Source organism: Phaseolus vulgaris, chromosome 3, assembly GCF_051622355.1.
Source record: "Phaseolus vulgaris cultivar YP4 chromosome 3, ASM5162235v1, whole genome shotgun sequence".
In the NCBI taxonomy this organism is placed as follows: Eukaryota; Viridiplantae; Streptophyta; class Magnoliopsida; order Fabales; family Fabaceae; genus Phaseolus; species Phaseolus vulgaris.
The window spans coordinates 41,991,689-42,015,800 of record NC_143500.1 but is presented as its reverse complement, the minus strand read 5'-3'; the positions used below and the strand labels follow the sequence as shown (position 1 = coordinate 42,015,800).

At 28.4% G+C, this 24,112-nt stretch overlaps 1 protein-coding gene and 1 pseudogene across 2 annotated transcripts; both read left to right on the top strand.

Annotated features, from left to right (window-relative positions):
* The first annotated feature begins 5,802 nt into the window (after window positions 1-5,802).
* Window positions 5,803-10,356, top strand: LOC137807693 (MADS-box protein EJ2). The gene is made up of 8 exons (XM_068608452.1): window positions 5,803-6,230; window positions 8,633-8,711; window positions 9,040-9,098; window positions 9,201-9,300; window positions 9,460-9,501; window positions 9,587-9,628; window positions 9,804-9,943; window positions 10,056-10,356. The coding sequence occupies exons 1-8, from the start codon at window positions 6,046-6,048 to the stop codon at window positions 10,138-10,140; spliced, it is 732 nt and encodes a 243-aa protein (XP_068464553.1). The 5' UTR covers window positions 5,803-6,045; the 3' UTR covers window positions 10,141-10,356.
* A 5,331-nt stretch (window positions 10,357-15,687) lies between these two features.
* On the top strand, window positions 15,688-21,191 carry LOC137807694 (agamous-like MADS-box protein FUL-L; annotated as a pseudogene). Its single transcript, XR_016519113.1, has 7 exons — window positions 15,688-16,039; window positions 18,486-18,564; window positions 19,790-19,854; window positions 19,937-20,036; window positions 20,323-20,364; window positions 20,499-20,606; window positions 20,890-21,191. The product of XR_016519113.1 is annotated as an agamous-like MADS-box protein FUL-L (transcript).
* The last annotated feature ends 2,921 nt before the right edge of the window (window positions 21,192-24,112 follow it).

Sequence of the window (24,112 nt, the reverse complement as noted above, 5' to 3'; positions counted from 1 at the left end):
ACCTGCCTATCTTGCAGATTTTCACACTGCAACCAACACTGTAAGTAGTAGATATCCTATTCATAATTACTTGATGGTTATGTGAAATGTTTGAGAAATTGTATGAGAGTTTATGAATTTTGTGTATCAATTTAAAATTTAAATTATATAATTTTTTTTGTTATAACTAGCTTACCCTGTTATTTGTTTGTGTTTGTTTCTTTATCTGTGATGATCGTGTTGTACACGGAAACAAATGAGATTGCAAGTAACAGAGCTCCTAAGTGAGCAGCTGCAGTATGTGATAGTTTTAATTTGAATACTCTGTTTGTTTTTTTAAACTTTTGATGTATATATTAAAATCTCTATGAAGAGGAATATTTTTTTTAGATACAATTATGAGATAGTTATATATATTCATATGTTAAGTAGATAGTATTTGTTTACTTTTATTTTATTATATATGGGTAAAAGTTAGTCACGTTACATTTAACTTGTCAACATGGTTAAATATGATTACTTTACTAAGTAATTAACTTATGAGTAATTTTAACTTGCCAACATGGTTACTTTACTAGCTAATTAACTTATGAGTAATTTTAATTTTTAAATAATTAATTTATTATAAGAAAAACCACTAAAAACTCATTTTAAAATATTATATTAATTAAATTAGAAATTATTTTATCAACTTAAAAAAAATTATCAGTATCTAAATTAACTTTTATTATTAATAAAAATTTATATAATAAATTTTAAATTAGTATCTAATCATTAATCAAAGAGATTTTAGATATTAATTAATTTATATTTTAAATTAATCTCTATTAATATTTTAAATACTAATTTAGAATTTAAAATATTAGTAGTTAAATTTTTTATAACTAATTTAGATATAATTTATAAACTATTTTATAATATTTAATTAATAATAAAAATCATTTTAAATTTAATAATTTTTATTTATAAAATAGTATTGAATGTAGGGTAATTAATTATTTTTTATTTTTAAATTTAATTGTTATTGAATAATTTTTTTGTAATAATTTTTTAAATACAAAATTTTAGAAACTAAAACAACAGAAGTTACTTTAATAAACGAGTTATATGCTATAAAATAATTACTTATTTCTATCCAATTCATTCGTATAAAAAAACATTTAAAAAATAGTAATTAAAAAATTTGTACTAAATTATCAAATATAATTTTCCTTCTTGTAATAAAAAGAAAAGCATATTTGGAATAGCAAAAAGCTAAATCGAAGCGACGAAAAGTGATGGACAAAAAAGGAAAAAGGAAAAAATTGCATTTAGAGGTTGTGAAAAGTAAATAATGGAGTTGGATGATGGAGAAAGATGATTCCTCGGAGAACAATACAATGTTGTGTTCCTTAAAAAGGTTGTGTGAACCTTCGGTTTATAATGCGCCTCGCTATTGACACGTGTCCATTACCCTGTACTTGTGTCTGTCTTGTCTCAAGAGCCGTTTATAACGTACGGTAATGCTTGCTTTCTCTGTGTGACTGCAACTTATTGGAGACTGCCCACTCCGCAGTCGACACGTCGCATCCACTGTCACTTTTGCAATGACAGTTTTAAGATCCTATCTAATTGGACCCATTGTTTTTTTATTATGTATTTTTAATCTTATTCACAATTTTTGGTTCTTGAAGCAAGAACATACAAAATTATTCCTTTTTTAATAAATTAATATTTTAACTCATTAGTCACAACTTATTCTTGAATGTATTATTATTATTATTAAAAAATTAACACTCTTACTCATGTAAAATAAATGATCATTTGCACGCTTTTATTCATAATACATTTATCATGTTTATTAAATAAAAATAAAAATAATTTATCAATTAGCAAAAAAATTGAGATAATCAATTGTGAAGATATGGTAATTATTTCTCTTAAAATTTAATTTAATAATAATAAAATATTATAAAGAGGATTTGGATCAATTTAAATATATATAATTCTTATTTTTGTATCTTTATAAGTGTCTTGTAGAAGTTAATAGACAGAAGAGTACGGTAATCAAACATGAAGTACATCAATTTGTTTTATTAATATAAGACGTTTACTTTTCCTTAATTTCTTTATTTCTTTTATAATTCGTTTTAGAGTTAAATATGATTTTAGATTCATAAAATTGGTGGATTTTAATTTTAATCTTTATAACAAAATTATTTTTCATTCCTTAAAAAATTATTTTTTTTATCTCTATTATTAGTGACAAAATGATCACAACCTATATGTTTTTTTGTGAAATGTCAAGGATTTATTTGATGTCTAAAAAAATCATTTATTTTGAAATAAATTTTATGAAAATAGTAATTTTTATATTTTGAAGGAATTTAAATAAAATAAAACTGGTTTACGAGGAAAAAAACTAACATTGGGTCATTTTATAAGGATGAAAATCATCAGTTTAAAAATTTTGAGAAATTAAAAAATTTATAAGGAGAAATTTTTATTTTATTTTTCTTCTTTTATACCTCGTTCCTTGTGTTTACTCTTTTCTATCTTCTTTTATATGACATTTGTATACACAACCACTCTTTTAATCCCATTTTCATTCTTCTCCATTCCCATCTCAAAAACCAACCTCTTCCATTTTTTATTGTTATTTTTTGGTTCCCATTTTCATCTCAACTTCCATTTTTTGGATCACTCTTTTCTTCTTCACTCTCCCATTCCAAAACTCTACTCTCTACCCTACTCTCAACTTAAGTTCAATTGTAAGGCTCACTAACAAAATATTATTTCTAATTTGTTTTAATAAACCAAAAACACCAAATATGTCAACAAGAAATTCCAACATATAATGTTATCTTTTAAAGTAGAAAATTATCCCAAAATTTGTTTGTTATTCTCCCATCTCAAAATATCAACCTCTAAAAAAATAACCTTTTTTCCATCCTATTCCCTCATCTAACCTCCTATACCACTTCCTCATCACAAAATTCAATCCTGTTTTTCTTTTCAACTTCATTAAAATAATAGAAAAATTCAATATATTATTAATGTCAACAATTTTGCACTATCAATACATATCCAATAAACTCAAATTACCATATAACTAAAAAACAATGAAATTGGTTTTATATAATTTGAATACTAATTAAGACTAGTATAAATAAAAGTTTGCAGTGATTTTAGAAACTTTTTCATTGAAATTTTCTCTGTTAACAGATCTTGTTTGGTTAGAAATATTAGATAATTATCACATTCATTTTCTACATGGTTGTTGTGAATAGGTAGGTTATAAGTTAAGTTGATGGTTTTTTTTTTGGTATTTATGTATGTTGGATATCTTATATTTGAATAAAGATAAAATCAAAGTATATAAAGTCACCTTATAATCTAATTTAGTAAGATTTAATTATATTTAAAATTCATTTCTTATGACATTATAATATATTGTAATAGAAGTGTTGAACTTATAATTTCTCACAAATATATAATTTCACTAAAAAATGTTCAGTTCTCAACGTATGTGATTGTGTTTGAGATTTTGTATTAACTAAAGATAAAACTGAATTACACTATCTAGATGAATTCAAATATCATCTTACATATAAGTTGTGAGATTGAGTTAGACTTTACTCATGTCCACTTCTTAATAATTTGAACAAAACAAAGATTGTAGTAAAAGTACTTGAAAAAGGAAATTAAAATAAAACATATATTTGTTTATTTATTTTTATATATTTTTAAATAACTTACCTAGGTTTACTAGTCAAAAATCATTCCAAAAAAATGTTTTTCTACAACCACCAGAATCGGTCAGTAAATTTCAAAAATCAATCGCTGAATTGATTTGCGACAGAAATAGTAACCAAACAGAAATTATGGCAAAAATCCTAATCGTAAACCACTTAACGACCACTTTTTTTCATCCATTGCAAAATTGTGACCAAAAAACTTAATCGCTATTCTGGTCGCAGAGGGTTTGGTCACCCCAAATTTTGTAAACCAATTTAACAACAAAAATTAATAAGAATTCAGTTGCTAATAGTGTTACATTTAATAATTAAAATTAAAAAAAAATAGTGACTAAATATAATGTACTATTATTATTATTAATGTGAACAATGTGTCAAAGAAATCGAACAACATAAAATCTATAACCGCTACACCAAATAATTTGTGTGATCGTTTAATTATTATTAAAATTATTATTATTATTGTGATGTTTATTGTTATTATTACATTTATTATAATAATAATAATTATTATTATATTAATACTATTATTATTATAATTTATATGTGACTAATTCATAAATGATTTTTCTAGTGAGTTTAAAACTAAGAATTCTTAATAAAATTAAATCTGCTATTTTATATGAAATTTACTCCTTTTAACAACTAAATTTAGAATGACTTCAGCTGTGTTTATACGAGAGGTTGCAATGGATTTTAAATGACCATGACAAAAAAAGTAATTAAAAGTAATTTTGAAGAAAGAATTTTATATTTGATTATTTTTTTGTGCTAATAGGGAAAATTGTTCACTAACAAAAGGCTTACATTTTGTTTCACCCTTATCATTTGTAACGAAAGTATAAAATTCTCACTCGAAATAATAATAATTGCCTTGTGTTCACTTGTTTTAAAATTGACTTTTGTTAGAATTAAATTTAAAGTAAAGTGATTAGTGTCTAGATATTTTATTTCAGAAGTAAATTAGTATTATTAATTCATTATAATGAACAATTTAATTATACAGAAGCTTGTTTCAACTCAAAATAAATTTTAACCCATACTCATACCTCAATATATGTAAGGTCAAGTTTGTGAACACCTATAATAATATTTGATTATTCTAAACGGGAGGAAAGGAAAATGTACTTTAAAGAAATATAGTAATAATCATTACTTAAAATATTCGCTATTGAAATTATAATTAACTTTTAATTTTGATTTCCTAATAAAAAAAGTAAATGTATATATCATTCTCTAATTTAAAATGCATCTCTTACTTGAGATATATAGGACCATAATAGTTAAATTTTCAACGTAATTTTGAATAATCTCAATTATATACTTAATTGCATGTTTGGATCAGATAATAGCTATCTGTTTTCACTCTTTTTCTTTCTTTCTTAAAATGTGAATTTAGAAATCAGAATTGATTTTGATACTGTTTGGAATTGACTTTGAGTCAGCTTGACTGAGTTTTTAAAAGGAACAAAATTTAATATTTTAAGCTGAAAGGCGTTCATAATAATACCTTCCCAAACATGCTATTAACCTTGCTTTTCAGGAGGAAAGTGAACTAATTTAGTTTGAATCAACGAAACCTAATTTTTGTTTGTGAAATGGTGGTTCCAATTGATTACATATATCCAAATATAGGTTTAATCTAACGAATCAGCTGAAATAAGTCTTCATACTCTAAACTTCTTTCTGTTCTGCGCCTAATAAATAAGAATGTTCCCTTTGCAATAAAAAAAGAAGAACGATGTTCTTAACCTGACACCTTTATGGCATGTGTGGCAATATTAAAACTGGTTGGTAATGAAAGTGAACATAACCTTTTGTAACTCAATATAGGTTTCCTATTCAAGCATAACCAAAGTTGAATGAAATAGTAAATGTGATTTTGGGGTGTGGAATTGTGGTAAGTTAGTGAGCTAGAGATATTTTTGGCTACCTAGGCGACACTATACAGTTAGTGGCCTAACAATAGACAAACAAGGATTAAGTTCAACTTTTGGGGTACTAAGATAAGGTACAAATAAGATATATGAGAAAGTATGTCAAATTAGTATGCAAGCATAAAAGTTTGTCATTCTAGTGTTTAGCTGATTAAACATATTATAGAGGGTATACGGCAGAGAGATGAAAACCAAACATAAGGGAACCTTTTTCAGGTTTCCTCTTTTATTTCCTCTCTTGCACTATTGTTTTATCCCTTTTGGTACCCCAAGCAAAGAGTCGATTTAAGAAAGCACTCTCATCTCTTAACCAATACAGGAAAGGGAGTTTCCAGAGCGAGAGAGAGTGTGTGTGTGTGTGTTTTTAAGAGAAGTAGAGAGAGAAAAGAGAGATGGGAAGAGGGAGGGTTGAACTCAAGAGGATAGAGAACAAAATCAACAGGCAAGTCACATTTGCCAAGAGAAGAAATGGCTTGCTCAAGAAGGCCTATGAGCTCTCAGTCCTTTGTGATGCTGAGGTTGCCCTCATCATCTTCTCCAACCGTGGCAAGCTCTATGAGTTCAGCAGCACCTCAAGGTATACATAAATAAACTCTTAATGCTTATGTCTCTCTCATGTTTAATTGTTTGAATGAGTACACAAGTGCAAACATGTCAGCAATGACTTCTCTTTTGTGCACCAATAGTGTTCCTGTTAATTTGGAGCATTTTTTGTACAAGATCTGTGTTTCACTGCTGCTTCTCCTCAGCCTAAGTACTTCCTGATTCATTCAAAACAACTTATAATTAAGTTTCAGCAGCTCACACCCAAAATCAAAGGCCCTTTTTGCCTCACATCTTCCTTTCTTTTTTTCTTTTTCCTAACTTGTGGGAAGTGTAAAGTTCCGATCTTTCCTCTCTGTTTGCTTTCCGTAATTTTATATGCAACAAACAAGTTGTTTTATTTAGTTCCTATACTTTTAAATGTGAAGATCTGAAATTCTATCTTTTAACCCCCTCTATATAAGGTTGGAAATTTTTCATTTTGGTGTCTTTCAGATGTTCTTTTGAAAAACTTTGCTGCTTCTATTTCATCTGGGATACACATACCCTCTTGAACTAGGGCAAGCTCATTTCTGGAACAGACGAGTGTAGAAGTTGTTAATCTTTTGTTTTATTTCGGTAAAAGAACTTATAAAAGTGTGATTTTGGCTTCTAACAGTCCTCTTAATCTTTGGCCAAAGTCAATTTCTTTTAACTTGGGTGATCATGAATATAAACCATGAACTGGCCCTAATAATAACCATTTTGAATTTTTGAAATATTTCTGATTAGAGAAAGAGCCTTAACAGTTAAAGCCAGGGTTTTACTGTTATGATTTGGTGTCAGAGATGGGATGTTTGATGCGAAAACCTGTTTTACTTTGCATTACAATTTAAGGATTTGCGCAGACTCAGAGAGGGAGAGAGACAGGAAAAGAGTGTCCTTTAGCTTCTAAGGCTGTGAATCTACGTCTATCCTCAAAACCGTTGTGGAATAGCTTGTTTGATCTACAGAGACTAAAAGACAAAAACACTTTTCTCACTGCTTGCAGAAACAATTATAGAGAGCAATTATTTTCCTTTTTCACAAATCGAAATGAAAGAATGAAGATCAGAATTGGAGCAAATGAGCAGTAATCTAACAAAAACTCTTTAACTGTCTTGATCTCTTCGAGTTGTCCACTAATCTATATATTTTCTTCCTTTCACTTTCTTCTCTTCAATCAATGACATTGTACATTGAACTTTCGTCTTCTTTTCTTCTAATAGAAGTTTATCTTGTGCACTGGAAAGTGTTTGGTGCTGTTATTGTAGTAAGTTTTGCTTGATTGTTGGAAAGCTTTGTCTTAGGCTTCACGACTTTGGATATATATGAATGCTGTTGTCGGTGTTCCATCGATGCGTCATTGTTTTCAACTTTTTCATTATACTAATAATATAACGCCTCCAAACGTTAGTGTGTATAATGGTTATTGTCATTCTTCTATAACCATTGGACATTATATGTCACTTAAAAAAAACCTAATATTTGACGGGTTACCTGCTGGTTATAATTCAAAAAATGTCCCATTAATTCACTGTTCTGCATGTGGTTATAATGCCCAGTTAAATTTTTTTTTTGCTTTAAATCTACTTGGTAAAAAGGTTTTGCTTTTCTTATAAAACAAAACCCATTTTATAAATTACCCACAGGGTGAATGCTTTGGATTTTAACACTTTATGAAAATATCTGAAGCATAGAAGTTTGTAATGTGATCAATAATTCAACTTAACTAACTAAATGCATTTGTATAAATAATATAAATATGTCGGCTAAAACGATTCCCTATCTCCCAGTCAACATGCATTAATAATGTTAAAAAATTTCTATCACAGACTAAAATATAAAAAATAGGAAATGCATATCAATAGTGATGTTTTAACCCCTAAAAGCGACACAGTACTTATCTTTTCAAATGATGAATCTTCCATATAAATCTAATTAAGGGAATACTAAAGTTTAAACGGTAAGATATTCTAACACTTGCTAAAGTCAAAGCCATTTTTCGTTAATTACTCGTACTAATGTATGAAAAGGTATGCAGGAATTATATAGACGGTTTGCTGTTATGGTTTAACATCCTTCTGTGAAGACCATTACAATGGTGCAATTTTTGGGCTCTTAACACAGAAATTAAGTGATTTTCTGATGATTAATTTCCAAAGCATTGATATTGCCCAATTATGAACATACATAAGCTTGCTGAGCTGCTATCCCTTAACAATGTTGCAGAACATGCATAGACACGTATAAGCGTGCCATTTTTCTCTTTTTAGGGTTTGGGTGTACACTTTTCTGAATAAAATTTGCAGGTTTATTCAATCTTAATTAATTTGCAATTTTTTGTTCAAAATTTTCCTCCTTTACAAATGAATGATCCCTTATTTTTTATTGAGTAATTATTTCTTTGAAACACAGTATGGTGAAAACACTGGAGAAGTACCAAAAGTACAGTTACAGTGCACTGGAGACCACCCGACCAATTAACGACATTCAGGTAAGTCTTCATGTATTAATTACAAGAAATGATTTTCTTGCTTTAAACAATGGTTTCGTAGACTTTAAACAATTTTTTCTTACTATATCACCTCCTCCAATGACGTAGTTTTTTTATACATTCTAGTGCTATATGAAATAGTCTTTTGCCGAAAAAATGGATTCAATGTTTGAGCACTAGTGATTCAAATTTGTGTAGTAACTTCTTTAGGTTGACCTTTGCTTGCTGTTAGTCTTCTTAAGATTGCACTTGTTGCCTTGCTTTGGATGAATTACTAATTTTGTGATTCATAAATGAAATATCTGATAACAAATATGTGATTTGACAGAACTACCAGGAATATTTGAGATTAAAAGCAAGGGTAGAAATCTTGCAACGTTCACAAAGGTAATTAACTTAAGAAGAAGAGAGTCCAAGACATTGTGTTTTTGGTCTTAAAGCTTGTACTTCATATGAATATGTTTCTGTCATTGATTCTAAATGATGCAGGAACCTACTTGGGGAAGATCTTGCCCAAATGAATACAACTGATCTTGAGCAGCTAGAGAATCAACTAGAGACAGCACTGAAGAATATTAGGTCAACAAAGGTAATAACATTGGACAACTTCAATTTCACTTTTAAGTATTCTCAACTTGACTAGCTACCTGGATCAGTGTTCTTTCTCTTCGCAAATGCTTTCACATCTTTTTGTTATATCTTTCGATTTCTTGGATATTTTAACAATGTTTTTTCACAATTTTTTCAGACTCAATTCATGCTTGACCAGCTGGCTGATCTTCACCACCGGGTATGCGCGTGTTTTTTCATCTTAGTAGATTTGACACTGTCTTATATTCTTTGCTGTAACCTTGGCTTTTACAAACTCAATGCAGGAAACGTTACTTGTTGAAACTAATAATGTGTTAAGGAGTAAGGTAACAGCTACTTCCAATTTCAAATGCTATTTTTTGTATTTGAAGTTTATATTTGATGAAGCAATAATCTGGTGGATAGCCTTCAACATGAGGAAATGAGCAGATTTTTATCCATATATACTAATATTACCTAAGGGTTTTTGGTTGAAAATGATCTGTGTTGAAATTGAAACAGTTGGAAGAAACTAATAACTCACAAGTTCCAGTGAGTCTAGCTTTGGAAGCTGGAGGGTCTAACATCCATTACACAAACTTTCCTCCTCAATCAGAGGGGTTCTTCCAGGCAATGGGAGTGAATCCCAACTTGCAAATTGGGTAAACTCATTACACAAAATTTCTCAAACACATTTTTCTACGCAATAGACCTATGAATTATATATTGATTGCTCTATATATATCTTCAAAGTGTGTGTTTTGTTGATTATAGATTCAACCAGATTGGTCCTGATGATGCAAACGTTGGAGCTTCATCCTTGAGTATGCATGGATTCGCCTCTGGGTGGATGCTTTGATGATATTGAATTTACATATAAAAAGAAAACGCGTCATGGATGTGTAGAACGCACCCATAATTATATATATGTTCTCATTTCCTTTTTTATGCATTATTTGTCAATGTTTAAATGAATAAAAAAGGTTGCGAGTAGTATTGTCATACACATTTTGTGAACCTAAAACGCTGTATATTTGCATTCAAGTTTAAACTTCAAGCGTTTATTTATGCCTTAGCACCAGTGTACACCCCTTTCTATAATTAGCTCCGGATCCATGATTGGTTTTTCATATTATTGAAGATAAATTAAATTTTGTATTTTTTTTCAAATTTATTACTGATAAAAGCATGTCTGTCTGATAAAAAGAATTGCTACTCGAATCAATAGTCATCGAGTTTGTACAAACAATACCAAAATTCTGAATGTTTGGGTTGCATGAGGTTTTAAGGTTTACCGAAACATGTGAAGACATCTGACATGGATATTGTAATAAAAGTTGCTATGAGAATAATTTTACCATTAAGTTGGACACTTAATGTGATTTAAAAGTCCTAAAGTCAATAATTTTTTTAGTTTTAACCTAAATATTAGTGAGTGATATTGATTAGCAAAAAGCCAAAGATAAAAAGAAAGAACATAACTGGATGTATAATGATCGCAATGAATTATGGACAAGACAATGAATATTCCCCATCAGTGCTTGCACCTCCATAAATTTCAACTGCAGCCCATACTCCTTGTGAAAAAAATCAAACTACCCTTCTTTTATTTATATTTAACCTACCTTCTTATTTAGTCTCCCCCACCTTTTCTTCTATGTACCCCCTTCCAATTTTCTTCCTCAATCTGTGAGTGGGAAAAGCTACTGAAGTATATTAATCACTCAGCTTGTATCGCCGTTAAAGAGGTAAGTATTTACGATATATTTTGTTATCAGTGTGTTATGTGTGTAATTTAGTTTTTGAATTCAGAAATACATTTGAAATGTATTATGAATTATACAATTCAGACCCTATATATATACATTATGTATTCATAAATATATTTTGAAATGCATTATTATGTATGTTTTAATTTTTAAAATATAATTAATTCTTGTTATTATTATTGTCAGGGATATAAGACCAAAGGTGTATCATCATCCCAAGTGTAAGCTATACAAAGATTAACCGTATGTATAAGGGATATGAAAAGGGTTGTCACTCCTACCATTTATGGTGATGTGTTGCCATTATATGCTATAGGAGAGTATGAGAAAATTGGAGTAGGATTTTCCGGGAGACCTAGTGATACGTCATTGTTGCAGAGTTATGCCGACCATGTGACGTGTAGATTGTGGAAGGATGAAGATTAAGGAGAACTAAAGTTGGTCTCCAGCATAAGCAAGCTAATTAAGTTTGGGATCACTCATTCCTAAATTAAGGTTACGATGCTTAACACTAGATTGTTGCCGATGTGTAACATTAGTTATGAGACTGCTGATAAATGTCTCATACCAGCCTTTGTTGAGAAGTGGCACCACGACACCCCAACAATTTCCACCTTCCTGTTGGTGAGATGACCATCACTTTGGATTATATGTTTGCATTGCTTCATCTTCCCATTCTAGGGGTAGTTTTGCACGTCGCATGACATCAACGTCATCATTGTTGGTCGAGTTACTTGGGATAGATTTTGGTGATGCCACAACAGAGTTGCGTTAGTGTCATGGTGTTCACGTTCGACTAAGCTGGTTGTGCAAGGTGTATAAGGAGTGCATCGTACACCACAAATGAGAGTTCACAACTTGAGTTTATTTATTGCATCGAGTAACATGCATAATCTTTCGTAATAAAAGTTCGACATCAATTAATGTGTCGTACTTGTCACTATTCGGTAATTTGAGGATGTAATTGTTGTCATTAATGACTTATGGTTGTACTTTACCATCCATCTTGTTACTGGTGGACACTGGCTTAGTGTGTGTAATCAAATACATGCAGTGGTTCAAATTAATGTCACATTCATACATACTTCCTCATGCGGATAAAGATCGACCATTTACTATCGTGTTATCAACCACATTGTCCAGATGATGGTTAGACACGATTTTCATCACAACACGAGCATTCTTGTTTGGTGAGTTATTTCCATTATTATGTTACCATGATTATTTGTTTTATGTTTCAAGTGACTAATGCATTAGTTCCATGAATGTATGGTTTTTATTTTCAGCAATAAGGATTGAATAACAGGAACCACTTAAGGGGTGGTTCAACCCTTATACATACCTATATAATAGGAACCAATTTCTCTGGTCTCCCAAACCATCAAAATGAGAGAGTCAAAAATAATCTACCACTATAAATCCCGTACAATATAAAAACAAACTCATTATAATCTCACTGCAACCATAACAAGGGGCAAAATAGAATAACAGACCTTAGTCACCAACCCAACTACCAACCCAACAACCCACAAAAACCAACAACCATCAAAATAGAAATACCTATCACCCTAAACTGGATCATGCCAATTAAATCGATTTCAAACACGATAAAGAGCAAGACACCAGTCAGAAAAGGAAAAGCAAGCTGAGGGTATTTTAGAAGTTACCCATGACCAAGCCTTCAATTGAGCCAAAGTGAAGATTTCATAATGATCCACTACACCTCCTTTAAAAATAACCTTGTTCCTGTGACACCAAATCTCTCTAACCATCGAGATCCACACACTTCCCAGCACAGAGTTAAGCGGCTTTATAACATTACAAAATTGCAAGAAGTGTATGGTATATATGGTATATATTCAAAAGATTGTCGGTATTCTCTAATGCGTGATCGATTGTGGACATATGGCAAAAGGTACTCCAACGAATGACAAAAGTGCATTGCCTTTATCTTGAGAATTTACGAATGAATGGACCGTTTATACTAGATCTCCATGGCTATACAAAGCAAACGATAGATACATAGTTATAGTACTAAGGTTTTGTATTTTAAAACTTAATAATGATATTATACAAAAAAAAAATTAATTATTAATATATGTGATATTATCATCAATTTAGAAGGTTTACTTTTTGGTGAATATTGTTCCTATTAAAAGAATATTTTTATTAAATAAATTATTTATTTTAATATTAAAAAATAATCTTTAAAATAAATTAATTGTGTTTGAAATTAATTTAAAATAAAATAAAAAAATTATTTTAAAAAATCTAAAAATAATGTATTCTAAAATGTTCAATCTAAAATACATCTTGTATTCTATTATGGAATGTACAATCCAAAATACAGAAGATTTATTTTACATTGTACCTTCCAAAATACATATTTTATATCTGGACTATACATTCTAAAATACAATTTAAAAAAAAGTAAAAATGAATTTTAAAATTATGTGAGGGTGTAGTTGAATTTTATGGGAGTGCAGAATGAAAAACCCTCACAATCTTTGTAGTTGGGCTGACCTTTGAATTCTGCCCACGGACCCCATTTTTACTGGAGTTACTGTAAGAGACTTTCTACTGGCACCCTCTCTTTGCTATTACCAGCTTAAGACGAAGAGAATATTCGAAATTATATACTGCGATTTTTCTTTTTCACTTTAACATTTTCTGGATGATAACATTGATCGTTGGTGGTTGTGCGCTGCTTCTTCTCCAAACCTGCTTTTTAGTGTCTTTGAATAATTATAGAAATATTAGTTGCATGCTTGGGGAAAGTCTTAATAAAAATTACTCATTTTTTAAAATTTGTAAAATATTTATTATTCTCAACGCAATGGAAAAAGTGCATTTTAAAACTGAAATGCAACTAAAAATTAATTCTTAATCTTTACAGTAAATGATTATTTTTATTATGTATTTTTTTTATAATTTTATTCATTTTTAAACTCCAATGAAAAGTTAAATCAATATTTATATTTAATTAATTATTTTATTGAATGTAGTTTTTATTTTCTTAGTTTCTCTAATTAAGACTATACACACTAAGATTCATTAATTGATATTAAATTGATTTTTCATCAATTAAATCGGTTTTAAGTATTTTAAAGGTAAACATATATTTTAACAATTTAATTTATTTTTATTATTAACTATATTAAAAAACCAATTTATTCTTTGAGATTATAATGATAACCTAAATTGGACTCTAAAATAAAAAAAATGAGGAAATAATTCATGAAATTATGAATAATCTCAATTTAAGCCATTTGTTATTGATTAAAAAGGCCTAATAAGTGTCTGACTAATTGTCAGTTAGAAACACAGGTTTGAGCTCTAATAATGCTACTGCAGGTGGCGTTCTGAGGAAATGATTTTAGTCTTAAAAAAATAATCAAAATTATTTTAACCAAATATTTTAGTCCTAATAAATCAATTTTAATGTGCAAGTTTTATTCTAATTAAAAATACTACTATTTTTATAATGTTAGAAATTCAATTTGTAAAGGTATACTTAACATATTCTAATTTTATAATAAATATTATAAATGACGATATAATACTGTTTTTAATTATTTAATTTTTTCTTTTGTAATACTAAACTTTTTTTAATTGAGCTTTGTTTTAATTTTTGGGATCGCTATGACATATCTTTAATGGGTACATCCAAGAAAAAAAATACAATATTGAACAAATAAAATCATTTTAAAATTTATTTTATTATTATTATAAGTTTTTAGGTTGCTATGGTGGTGATTTATTTTGGGTTTTGTTTTGGAGATATATAGCCTCATCCTTATGTTTACGAATTGCACATCCCATAAATATTTATTTTATTTAATTTATTTATTATTGATAAAAAAAATTTTATAATATTAAACTTAAAATATTAAATCCTAAACTCTAAACTAAAAAAATCCTAAACATATAGATTTCTAATTATATAAAAAACTCATATATATATATATATATATATATATAATAATGTGACAATACATAAATTTTATCTTGTCAAAACAACATTATCACAATTCACTATCAGTTTAATAGAAGCTAATTAAGATAATATAAATATAACATGTCTTGGTGACTCTCATCTTATATTTTACTTATAAACCAGAGTTTTTCTACTATAACAAAAATCCACAATACAAAGTAGAAGACTATAGAGACACTTCTCTTGAAGTCACTTGGTCTATATTAATTTTACTTGGTGATGCTACATTCTCAGTTTTTTTTATAACAGTTACTCTTTCTTTTAAGGATTATTTGGTGTTTTATATCTGTCATTTGTTAAAATTTTAAAATAATATATTTTTTAATTATACCCTTATTAATATTTCATCATACATCTAAAAAAGATTTAAAAAATAGAAAACTGAAAAAATGTATTAAAATTTTTAGTTAAAATCATATAAAAAAAATAAAAAATGAAATACATGTGGGGAATATAAGAAGTGTGAAGAAAGGGTGGGGACAGGACAGTGTCTCCGACCAATCGTAAGTCGACAACGTATTTGGCGAAACCACTCAGGTTTTGGAAAACCACGTTGTATATTCGATTACCGGCTTCTCTTTTTTTTCTGATTCCCCAATAGTTATTCATTTATTATACACTAAAATAGTAAATACCAAATACCCACCAAAGATATTTGGGTCTTCCAATAAAGTATGGAGAATTGTGATATTTATATATGTACCTATTTCCTCTGCCTTCTTCCTCTCAGATTGTTCTTCCTCATCCGATTGAAATTGGTAGCAGAGTGAGGTAACTGAGAAGGAGAGAGAATCTAAGTATTGGTTAATGGGGAGGGGAAGAGTGGAGTTGAAGAGGATCGAGAACAAGATCAATAGGCAAGTCTCGTTCTCAAAGAGAAGGTCTGGTTTGCTCAAGAAAGCTCGCGAGATCTCTGTGCTTTGCGATGCTGATGTCGCTCTCCTCGTCTTCTCCCCCAAAGGCAAACTTTTAGACTTCTCCAACCAACCTTCGTACGTAACCTCTCTTCTCTTCTCTTCTACACACTCTTTCTCTATGCATGTCTCTGTCTCTTCTACTCCTTCTACCAATGCACCCTTATTCCTTCTTTCTTTATATCTATGCCTCACATGTCATTTCTTCTGCTTTACTACTTACTGTCATCGTTTCCTGTTTCTTTCTTCATATATTTCCTTCTCTTGTTTCTTACAAGATTCTTAGCACGCAGTTTAGATTTCTTGTTTAGTTAGACTTGATTTTTGAAAGTAAAAGAAGAAGAAAACAAACAGAACCTGGATCGGCAAAGAAATTATTAGAAAGTTCTTCTTCGTCATTATATGTCTGTATTCCTACTGATTTTTATATGCCACTGATGATGGAGGTTAGATAGGTTATGATGATTTTTCATCACCATATTGGAAGGTCACCACGAATTTATTTAGATTTAAAGATTTAAAGATTAGGATTTAAAGCTTATTTTCAACATTATTAATTTTATTCATAATAAAATAATTTAGTTATTATTAATTTATCCTCTTTATATAAAATTCAAATTCAAATACTATTAAGAAGTGAACTTTAAACCTAATTCGGTGATCCGATAACAGTTCGATAGCGGGTGGTCTGATAAGTCCAACAAACACTCATTAGGATAGACTCAAAATGGTTTTATATTAAGAAATGAACTTTAAGCCTAACTCAATCCCATAAAACCGGTTCATGAAATTGAGGTTTACATTCACTTATATAAAATAAAATATCCTAACCTCTAGTCAACATGGTATCTCCAATAAATAGTAATGTAAAATTATTATATTTAAATTTTAAATATAACTTTTAAGTTTAAACTTAACTCAATTATGTATATATACTAATTTTATATAACTTATTCTTAAAATATCTAAAATAAAGTTAATTGAGTTATATTATACTTGTGTCTAGTCTTGTCTGATATTTTTAAGGCAAAGTTTACACACAAATTAGCATTATGTCTGATCAACCTGGGATTTCTATCCATTTGAGTGTGTTCATGATAAAGTCCCTCACCATGCTCTTAAAAAGAAGGATGCGATTCCCAATAATTGACTCTAACAACTTGTTTTAAAACACTTAAATAATTAAAGACAGGTAATAGTTTTGTTATGTATCTGGAGAAGTTGAATGTGACCAAGCATACAGTAGTAAAATATATGCACGTGATTTGCCATTTTGGGGCCATCTTCATATGTAACTATACATAGCCACACCTAACTTTGAGAAAAGGGACCAATTACTGAAAACTGATATTCGGATATTTCAAAATAGGATCACTTTATGAGAGATGAATCTAGGTATATGATGATGTAACAAAAAAAGTGATAGAGACTCTAGGAATGTCTAGCCCCGTTCAATAATATGGAATATTTAAATGTGTTTGATTCTATTTCTTTAACCGTTGTCTTTTAAGTGTGTTTGAGTGTTCATCAGTGGTTGGTTGGTGGTGAAAAACGATTACCTACAGAAGTTTTGGTATTATGAAGTGTCTAAATCTCTCTTCGATTAGTTTAAGATGTTTACTAGAATATGCTTACGCGTTTGATTTTCTTCTTTTAACACCACCCAGTTTTAAGGATCAAATTCTTTGGTGCTTATAAAAGTATAGGTTAAAAAAAAATTCACAAGAACTTAATCCAATTCAATAGTTTTCTCTTTACATATGAAGTTTAAAATTTTAACTATAAACAAAAAAACAATTTTGGTATAAAAGTATATAATGAAAAACATATTTAACTTTAAAAAATTTATGTATTAGTGTTTATAAAAAACATAGAATTTTTTTAAAAAAAGTTAGGTATAAAAATAATTGATACAGAGACAATCAGGCTTACCAATCAAGCTCAGGGATGACGGTGTGCCAATTCATTCTATTTATAACATTTTTGACAGGAAGAGCAAGAATCACGAGTTCCTTTCTCTGCTTTTTAAATTAATTATGAGAAAAATTCTTTAAAAAACTTTTTTTTTGGCTAAGGTCTCAAAATTATGCTTACCTTTCACGTCCCAATTTTATATATATAATATGTGTTATAAAGTAGTTTAAATTTAATTTAATCCTGTAAAATAAATTTATAAAGTGAGAATTGTCTTTATATATATATATATATATTTATTGGTTTTTCTAATATAGTCCTGATGTAAAATATTATTGGTTTGATACAACTATAACATAGTGTGTGTGACTCTGTTAATGAACTTAAAATAATTTTGAGTTCATTTTTGTAAAGTAGTTTAGGTTTGTATACAACTCCTATGATCTATGATTATTGTGAAAGTATCATTTCTCATATTCAAATCATCGTATCAAACAGAATGTTGATATTATTTCTACGTAGTTGTTGTGTTTGTTTGTAGGCTTTAAGGTGATGCAATGAGCATATAAAATCTTTGCTCACTGCAACTTTTAATTTCCTGAGTTAACAGTGTGGAAAGAATTCTCCAACGGTATGAGAGGCATTCGTATGCAGAGAGGCAAGACGGTGCAGGTGATCAAGCACCAAATGTAAGCCTTCAATTTCCTCTTAATCAACTTTTAACTGTTATTTTGATATTACTTTACTAAGAATGCAATAGTTGCATTGTTAGTCTAAACTTTTAGCTGTCAACTAATTAAAGATTATTATTAGTATCATTTTTAATATAGTTTGATAAAAAAAAATTGTTAAATATATTGGAATGATAATTAAATTTTCAGCTATAAGATGAATTTGGACTGGAAAACAAATAAATTTATTTCATCATTTATCGAGTTTCATCATAGTTAAAATTGTATTCAAAATCTTTTACATAATCTGTAACCTGATGTTAAAAACAATGTTAAAAGACTTTGAAATCTTAAAGCAACAATAATGATTTTATTTATAATCAAGAATTAGTTATATATGACATGAAATTAACCAGCATCAACAAGCTTTGAAATATATATCATTAGAAAATTATTAAATAAAAATTAATGTTAAAAACAAAAAATAATTAATTATTATATTAATTAAATTAGATATTATTTTATAAACTAAAAAAATTTATTAATATAAAAAATAATTTATATTATTAAAAAAAATTATAAATTAGTTTCAATTACTAACATTTTATCTATCAACTTTAAAATTTAGAGTAACTATTCATAATTAATTTATGATAGTTTTAATTAGGATAAAATTTAATTTCAAATAAAATCAAAAAATTTAATACAATTTTTTTTCTTGTTTTTTTAATAATTTAAGACAAAATTAGAAGACAAATATGTAATTAAATTCACTTTTATATCACATTTTTCCTTATTTTATGGGTGGTGGAGGCAAGAAACCGCATTTCCCCTTCTTTTTTCTAAACAATTCATAAACAAACATTATTGTTTGAAAAAACCTAACAAGTTAATTTCCCATTATAGTAGCAAACCAAATATTTGAGGAGTTAATGTGATAAAGACTTGGAAATATTAGTTTAATGCCAATATTTTTTTGCAAAACTAATACGAAGGAATAAATAAAAAATAAAAAATATTTGAACAAGAATCTGTGTCTAACTATATTTACACATAACATCCTAAACATGTAATAGTATTAAAAAGTAAATTTAAAATTTAATTGAAAACAAAAGTCACTTTATATAAAAGAAAGTTTGGAGCACTTATATGTAAATGACAGGGATCTTGAAGAAATAGTTGTTAGTGTTACAATAATTAGAAGTATTGGAATAGTGATATAATTATCTGCTTGCATTGATAGGAAAACTGGGTTATGGAACAAGAAAGACTGAAGGATAGGGTGGAGGCACTGCAGCAACGTCAAAGGTATTGAAATTTTATGAACAAGAGGTACTTGTGTTTGTTGTCTAATCAAATATGCAATGACAGATTTAGTGTTTCCTTTCAGGAATTTTATGGGAGAAGAGCTTCATAGCTTAAATCTTAGAGGACTTCAGCGTTTAGAACAACAACTTGATTCTGCCCTCAAACACATTAGATCACGAAAGGTCAAATAAAACTATACATATGCATTCTAGTTAGCATTTTAAATTTTGTAATATTAGTTCATCTATCTACGAATGTTTTTTAGGTTGTTGGAGAAATAAAAAATGTCAAGTTTTATTTGTGCATATGAACAACATTACTGCAATATATCCTCTAGTATATGTCTTGCTGGTGATTAAGTATCCAAAAATACATAATTACATGATTGCACTTGAGATTCTTCTAGTATAATTTGTAGTTGGAATTGAATGTCATTGTGATAATCATTATCTGTGTGTTAATGTGCAGAACCAAACCATGCACGAATCTATTTCAAAGCTTCAGAAAAAGGTGAGTTGTTTAGTAAACAACCGATTACAATGATGGTGAACAGTTTTCTTTTTTTCCCTTAAAAAAGAAGATTGAAATATTTACTTAAAAGCAGTGCACACATCTTACGAGTACATGGTTTGAGTAAACAACAGATTAAAGAAAAAGAGAAGGCACTGGGCCCTGAAGAGCATGAGGTTGCAAAATATCAGGGATGTGACTTCTGTCATTGTAACTAAGCCATTGGAGTCCTTGAATATTGGGTTAGTATCTTTGCTCTGAATCTATTCTTATCATGTGTGCATTTGAGTATATGCATATGAATTCACTTTGAACATACCACCTCATGTTGGATGAATGCTGAATTCTTCACTCTTATATTCTCCACACTTCAATTTACTGTTCAAAGTTATATATACATGAAATGTTAAGCTCAAATGAGTGTGTGCATATTACCTAATTTATTTCTAAAATCCACATTATTATTAGTTGAATTTGGATTTGTAACTACTAATACTAATTGAGTGACTTGGGGGCTTAATGTAGAGGCTCCCCAAAAGCTAGATGTAATGAAGGAACTCCAGCGTCAACTAAACCTAAAACCACACTTCCTCCTTGGATGATAACTCGTCCTACAGATGAATAGAGGAAGCGTGTTAGGATCATATCATGACTTGTACATAAGTCCACATCGTTGAAGACATTTAGTGGTGAGTATACCACTTGGATTGTAATTTGTATGTGAGATGTGTGACTGCATTATAAAATTGAGATGTTGCTAAGTTCATTAAAGGTTGTTTATAAATGATACTAATAAAATTGAGTTTCAACAAAAGGTTCTACTTTCACACATATCCAATATAAAATTCATGATAACTTTACCTGCAGCTCCAAAGTATTTGTTTTTTTTTTCTATAGGAAATTAACTATATTTATGACATTTAGAAAGAGTATGCTATATATATTAAGGAATCAATGAGTTGAGAGAAATAGAGGAAGATACATAAATAGTGAGTTTACCAACAATATTTTTGATGGTGAGGAACATGAGTTAAGGGCTGCAAGGATTATCAGTAATCTTGAAGCATTGAATCTTTGGGAGGCCCTAAAAGAAAATTATGGTTACTGTACCACGAAAATGTGAGTAAAAAATCTCATTTTTGGAGGAGACGAAATACTGGTCAACTATGACTTTAGAAGAATTGGTCAAAGAAGAATGATGAAATAATAGGAGATTGTACAAAGTTTTTTTTTTCATGTAAAAGAAGAGAATTGTAAATGTGACAAAAATAACAATAAATGGAAGAAAAAAGAGTGTGCTTCAATAATAAAGGTGAGAACTTTTCCTCTTGTCCACATTGTAAAAGACAAATCATCCAAAGAAAAAAATGTAGGTGGATGCCAGATGTCAAATGTGAAAAATGATGTGATTTGGGACATGTAGAGTGAATTTGTAAGTCCAAATCAAAAGAAACAATGTGACTTTAGAGGAGAAAAGATGATCAACTCTTTGTTGCAACATGTTTTGCTAGAACCAACATTTTTAGTGACTCATGGTAAATGGATAAATTCTATCATTTCAAAAGTCAAAATTGGAAATAATGATTTCATTTAATTAAAGAAAAATGGACCATTGTTATTGAAAGTTTGACACGTTTGAAGTGTATATTAAAATACTTTATATTATTAATAAATATTTTCCAATTTAAATATATATATATATATATATATATATATATATATATATTTAAAATGAATACTCAATCGATAATAGAAAATATTTTTTTAGATGTGATGGATTGCCATTAAGCATTACTCTTGCTTGTGTGGACTCATATCATAAACTCAAAGTAAATTGGAAACTCAAATTCTAAAATAATTTTGTAAAAAATTTGAATTAATAAAAAAAATAATTAACCTTGGATCTCTATTAAAGATTCAAGGAGTTCAGCTACTTACAAAGAATTTAGAGAGAAATCTAAAAAAGTGACAAGAAATTCATAAACTAATCTTTTTCTCAGTTTTTTTAACAGAGGTATTTGAGTTAATCTATGAGCTGAGTGTTATTAAATAAAATTGATCCAATTAACTTTTTTTTAAAGGTAATATAATGTATGAAGTTCAGACACTTCTCTTAAACGGCGTGTCGGTGTCAGATACTCATATCGGACATCGACACTCGTATGACACTTGTAGGATACATATCCGTGAAGTGTCCAATTCAAAAAGTATTTGTTGAATTTCTGACAATTCTAACACAATTTTAAAAAGAAAAAATACATTAACTTTCTAAAACTCAAACTTGTTGTATAAATTTTTATTATGATTATAAAAATAAGAATTTTTTTTTTTTGAACCAGTCATGAAAAATATTTTTCTGATCCAAAAAATAATGTAGAACATACTTGTGCACATAAATCTTTATTATCAATTTATATAATTCATAATTATATAATATATAGATTCGTGTCTCCGTGTCTTACATTTGATACATTATACGTATCTTCATGTCCGTGTTGTATCAGTATCTATTGTCTGTGATACATAAATTATAAAATAGTTTGGAGCTAATTTGAGTGAGTTATGTTCAATTTAAAATGAATAATCCAAAACGTTAAAAAAATGCAGAACTTGGAAATTCAATTATTGTTTTAATGTGGAATTGCTCCTAGTGCAGTTGAGATCACGAGAAACAAAAACACTTGAAACTTCCAAATTGAATATCTTTAGTTCTAATTATAATTTAAATAATACCAATGCATCAAAACGAATACAATTCTAAAAATCAATGAAGATCAACAATTAAATCTATTAAAGTCCACTAATTATAACCTCGCTTAATATTTAATATTAAATTCAAATATATGAAACATGACTTACATGTATCGTACATCAAGTTTTTGTTTTACACATAAATAACATTACAGAGGAACGATGGTACTTCAAATATAATAATAGTAGTTCTTTAAGTTTATACGTAGTGTATATAAAATTATTTAATCCTATTTTATTTTTATTTTTATTTTTATTTTATTTTATGTTTTTGAACTCCATAACCCCTCATCTTCTGCTCAAAAAACTTTCTTTTTGCACCTCATAAAATAAATAGATAAAATGACTAAATGTTCCTATTTAATCCGTTCTTATATTGGAAAGTTTTTTCTAAAACACACTTTAAAAAAATTATTCTAGAAATTATAGTTCAGAACAATTTTATACACGCAAAAAGTTTATTCCAAAATCTTTTTCTATATTTGTTGAATTCTAAAATGTATGTTGTAGAAAGCTTCCAAAAAATATAATACAGATAAAAAAATGTTTCCAAAAAATATATTTGTTGAATTCTAAAAAAATATGTTCTAGAAAGCTTAAAAAAATATAATACAGAAATTATTTTAAAAAAAAAGGTAAAACAGTTTTTTTGAAAATTGATGGGATGCACAAAGAATTTTAATAGGATGGAAGAAGAAACACCCTTCACCTATTGATATGGACCCAACAATATTGGGAAAAAAAACAAGTGAAATCAAATAAAAATTTTATTTTATTCTTTTAGTAGGGTTTAATTTTTAATTTCAGCCTTTTTATAACTAAAAAATTAACGATAAATTAATTTTACCTTAGTTTTATATAATTCAAATAATGGAAATTAATGGTATCATTTTATTTCATTCTATTTTATCTAAGTACAATAATCATCTTCCATGAAAGACATTTATAAGAAAATGTGGCTACCATTTTTTGGGAGCTCAATTATTATCGTTTCCTT

What these genes read in the sequence shown, in the direction of transcription:
- LOC137807693 (XM_068608452.1), top strand. Translation starts at nt 6,046, where the DNA reads ATGGGAAGAGGGAGGGTTGAACTCAAGAGGATAGAGAACAAAATCAAC. An exon ending in ATCTTGCAACGTTCACAAAG is followed by an intron (nt 9,099 to 9,200) that starts GTAATTAACTTA and finishes TAAATGATGCAG; the next exon opens with GAACCTACTTGGGGAAGATC. An exon ending in TGGCTGATCTTCACCACCGG is followed by an intron (nt 9,502 to 9,586) that starts GTATGCGCGTGT and finishes AACTCAATGCAG; the next exon opens with GAAACGTTACTTGTTGAAAC.